Source organism: Sinocyclocheilus rhinocerous, unplaced genomic scaffold (assembly GCF_001515625.1).
Source record: "Sinocyclocheilus rhinocerous isolate Xijiao unplaced genomic scaffold, SAMN03320098_v1.1 scaffold59, whole genome shotgun sequence".
Taxonomy (NCBI): domain Eukaryota; kingdom Metazoa; phylum Chordata; class Actinopteri; order Cypriniformes; family Cyprinidae; genus Sinocyclocheilus; species Sinocyclocheilus rhinocerous.
The window spans coordinates 413,482-417,618 of NW_015654075.1; the positions used below are offsets into that span (position 1 = coordinate 413,482).

Below are 4,137 nucleotides of genomic sequence, written 5' to 3' on the forward strand. Positions count from 1 at the left end.
CCATGCAGCAAATGCTTTAAAAATAGCTTTAAAATTACTTTATTGCATTCCAGATGCTTTTAAAGTACTTTTCACTATAAATTTTACGGTTAGCTTGAATGTAAACATTGTCATGAATTTGTTGTATTCCCATTTGTAAAATAACCAACAAATTAATTGTTGTAGGCTAACCCGATCTCATGAAAGTGCGTAGTATAGCACGATTTTCTGCTTCTATTTGGCGTAATATTTCTATGCAGAAATTGACTTTGGCATGCAAAAGACTAATTCCATTCATAATTAATGGCATGGCAGGTTCAGTCGACAGAAATACGGGGGACACAGGCCTATGATAACTGCTGAAATGTTTGCGGGGCGAATCTGAGGTCAGTCTGAGCGCTCATGGTACTCACAGTGCGTACAGCTGTACACCTGCAGGCGCCACTGACTCGGACTGTTGTCGTGGTAATAAACACCGTAAACAGCAACCGTTCGCGTGTCAGCGCTTAATGCGCATATCCTATATGAAAAGCATTTTAGGGGGCCCTTGGCTTTTGGGGGCCCAAGGCGGTCGCCAACCTTTGCCTAATGGGAAAAAGTCCGCCCCGATGGTGGTATTAGCCACGGATCATAGCGCACTGAGCACACTAAAGCCTGTGTTATACTTTCGTCCGGATTGCTCATGCGGAAAGTATAACACAGGCTTAATAAAGCACACTGAGCCTGTGCTGCTTCTGCACTGCATAGGCTAAGAACCGCATACATGGACTGCACTGCGAACGGACCCTCCCTTTATTTCGTTCACTCTTTGCTGATATAATAAAGCACTCAACTACCATGCATGCACTATAGGGATTTAAGAATCAGTGAAGACATCAGCGATTTCGGAGTCGACACCGAGAGTCGATTCCGGTGCTGGAGTCGACTCCGACTCTAGGGCTATTCAGAGTCGAGGAATCGACTCTTTTGGAGTCGACTACCCATCCCTAATGACAACCTGTCTTTAAAAGCAAATCACTGACTCTGATTACGGATCCATTCAGGAACAAAACACCACTAATGCTGTGTTGCTCATACTTTGGCTTTGTTTGGAATTATTTTCACTGGTGTACCCCCGCCCCCAACACAATAATTAAAATTTTTCATTGCGTTTATGAAAAACAATCTATGATATTTAAAACACGATGCAGTCTTAAAGTAAATTTAACACCTTAAGACTTTGAGGACCTGTGAAACCCATCTATACCTGCATTTGCGAGCCCAACACAGTGTTGTTGCAAGCTAGTTCTGTTCTGTTAATGGTGTCCATGGCGACAGTAGATGGGGTGGGGGACGAGTTGCCATTGGCACAGTAGTGTTTGAGGAGGTTCTGCACATCAGCACTGTACTGGTTAGACAGAGCTTCCTCATACTGGTCCGTCCACTGCTGAATTCGAGTCTCCCATCCTTCTGTTGTATTCTCATCCAGAACACTAGCCTCAGACGCAGAATTCTGCAATAATCAGAGGGTGTGTGTGATTAAAAATTAATCTGGTTGATTTTCATCGTTGGTAATGAATAGTACTAAAGCTTATTTCCTAAGAAGAAGAGGTGGATCATCTTTCTTTTTTTTTTATTGGATAATGTGGCTTGGCATTTTTGTGTCCATACCTTCATTCTCATTGATTTTCTGGAACCCTCTCTGTAAGCCTGTAATGAAAATATATTTTATTATAATATAATACAGAGATGATGGGAAATTTGTGAGACCGAGTGACATGAACATATGATTCAAACTGCCATGCCAAAGCTCCGACAGAAGTGACAATTCAGTTACAATTCAGGCATTTCACATTCGTTGTCTTTGTCATGTGAACAGGATTGTGCATGTATGCGTTGTTATACCTTAACCTTCTTGGCTTTCGGAGTAGTGCGTGTTTTCTCTGTGCTCTTCTTTCTCTTCTTGACTTTGTTGTGTTTTACTCTTTTGACAGTGAGAGTGATGCTAGTGGGTGTGTGCTGAGTCGCCGTGTACGACACAGCAGAAGCTGACATGTCCTCATCTCCACTCTCTGTAGCGCTGCTCTCGCCAACTGTAAAGGCAGATATAAATCAAGCTCAAGACCCAGCATGATTAACCCATCAGCACATGAGAGAACACTGACACTGGTAAGGTTGAGACAAAAGCATAATTTCTCCCTCACTGTGATAAATTGACAGATATAAAAAATACCCAGAAAAACTCTTTTAAACTTAATTTCTCTTTTCAAGAAATGAAGTTAGTCAGAAAATACAACAAATGAAATACAGGTATTACTGGGAAGAAAAGTAACACATGAAATCAGCCAGTGTTGAGTAGTAATGGACAGATGTTATCTGGATTATGTATGGTTGATAAGTCTATCCATCCAAATTATTTTGGCTTAGAGGTTCTCCAAAGGGTTCAGTCGGTGCTCCGATTTTAGGAATCCCAAACAGCACCTCAATAGCTATGTTTCCATTCAAAGTTATGAATTAAACTTATGCACAAAATTGCAATAAAATATTTGCGAATAAAGCACCGTTTCTATCCGGGGAGTTGAAGAGAACAAAATCATCACTTCCTGATTAACTTGCGCTAAATATCACAAAGAAAAACTAAATTTGCTGCAGTAGGAGAAGGTAGTGGTGGGCGGTATGACCAAAAATTAATATCACGGTATTTTTTTAAATTATACCAGTTTCACGGTATATGACGGTATTTGTTTTTTCCATGCATGACCGGGTGTAAACCACATTTTCTACTGATTGAGAGAGGAAATAGGCTACTGCAGTAGATTGACTTGGAATAGCCTATTTTACTGTCATGATGAGTGAATATTGTAGAAAAATTCCACTCTAAATAGTGACGAAACACGACCCATTTATACATGTTAACCAGGAGTCACTGGTTAAAGTCACGAATTTATAATCGCGACGTCGTCTGATAAAATCAACATGCATGTACAGTAGAGCCCTGCACCGGCCTCAAATGGCGCTTTTCCACTGCATGGTACGGCACGGTACGGCTCGGTACGGTTCACTTTTGGGGGGTTTTCCACTGGGTACAGTACCTGGTACCTGGTACTTTTTTTAGTACCACCTCTATGCAATATCCCAAAATGCGCATAAAAATAGGTGGACGGAAACATAGCTAATTATATTTAATTTTTACCATGAGTTTTATCTTTCACCTTTCTGTCACCTTTTAAACTGTTTTAAACTTTGAGACAAGGCTTTGTCAAGCCAACATGAAAGTTTATGACAAAGATTACCTATAATGTTATGTAACCGAATTGAGTCAACATCAAACTGACTCCAGCTGAATAACGACATATTGTCTTCTGTAGAACTGCTTATAGCTGAATTGAACTTTCAAAGTTTCATAATTGATTAACTTTACACAGTTACTGAACTGAACAAACGCAGAAATGACTTGAGCGGAATAACGACACTATTGTGTTGTTAGTGCTGCTTTCCAGCAGAATAAAATTTGGATTTCACTCATATTTGAAGTCTGTTTCACTGATTTTGTTATTTTCCTGTTTATTACTGTGAAGCTGCTGTAAAGAAATCTGATCTGGATAAAGCACTCTGTAAATATAGGTGACTTGACTACATAGTTTCATTGCCATTTACTGGTACCTTATTTATTTGAAGTGATTCAAAGAAGGTCATGTTGATTATCATCTAAGAGAATTTTACCTGAAACATTCTCTGCTTTTCTGCGCTGCCCATCCAGCCCTGTCTTCTTCTCCAGACCCCTGCAACAAGAATTCTCCTTCAGTACACATTCGAATTATATTCGAATTTAAAAGGCATAATTTCAGTTAGGGGTAAAAAAGCTTTTGGCTTCTCTCCTGAGGCCACAAGAGGGCGCATCGAGCAAAATAGTATGCACGTTTCTTCAAAGCGCAATAAAATAACAGGACTATCTTTGAAAAAAAATGCATAATGTTTAAAATAATGTTTATAAACCATATATAGTTAATAAAGTTGTTTAAACAATTAGAAAAAAAAACCCAGCACCATGCATGTATGTATAGTTTAATACAAAGGACCGAAAACCAATCACAAAGAGTAGGCTACTTTCTTCATTTAAAAACATGAGATACAGCGGGATGGGGAAAAACCGCCATAACGTCTTTAGACATGTTTTTT

General features: G+C 39.5%; 1 protein-coding gene across 3 annotated transcripts in view; it reads right to left on the reverse strand.

Moving 5' to 3' along the window:
* LOC107716898 (SET domain-containing protein 5-like) overlaps positions 1 to 4,137 on the reverse strand; it is a 40,438-nt gene that overhangs the window by 28,572 nt on the left and 7,729 nt on the right. For all 3 annotated transcript variants that reach the window (XM_016523516.1, XM_016523515.1, XM_016523514.1), the window contains exons 4-7: positions 3,682 to 3,740; positions 1,864 to 2,051; positions 1,630 to 1,668; positions 1,226 to 1,471 (exon numbers count right to left, since the gene is read on the reverse strand). In XM_016523516.1, the coding sequence (XP_016379002.1) occupies positions 1,226 to 1,471; positions 1,630 to 1,668; positions 1,864 to 2,051; positions 3,682 to 3,740 (532 nt within the window). The remainder of the gene's footprint in view (positions 1 to 1,225; positions 1,472 to 1,629; positions 1,669 to 1,863; positions 2,052 to 3,681; positions 3,741 to 4,137) is intronic.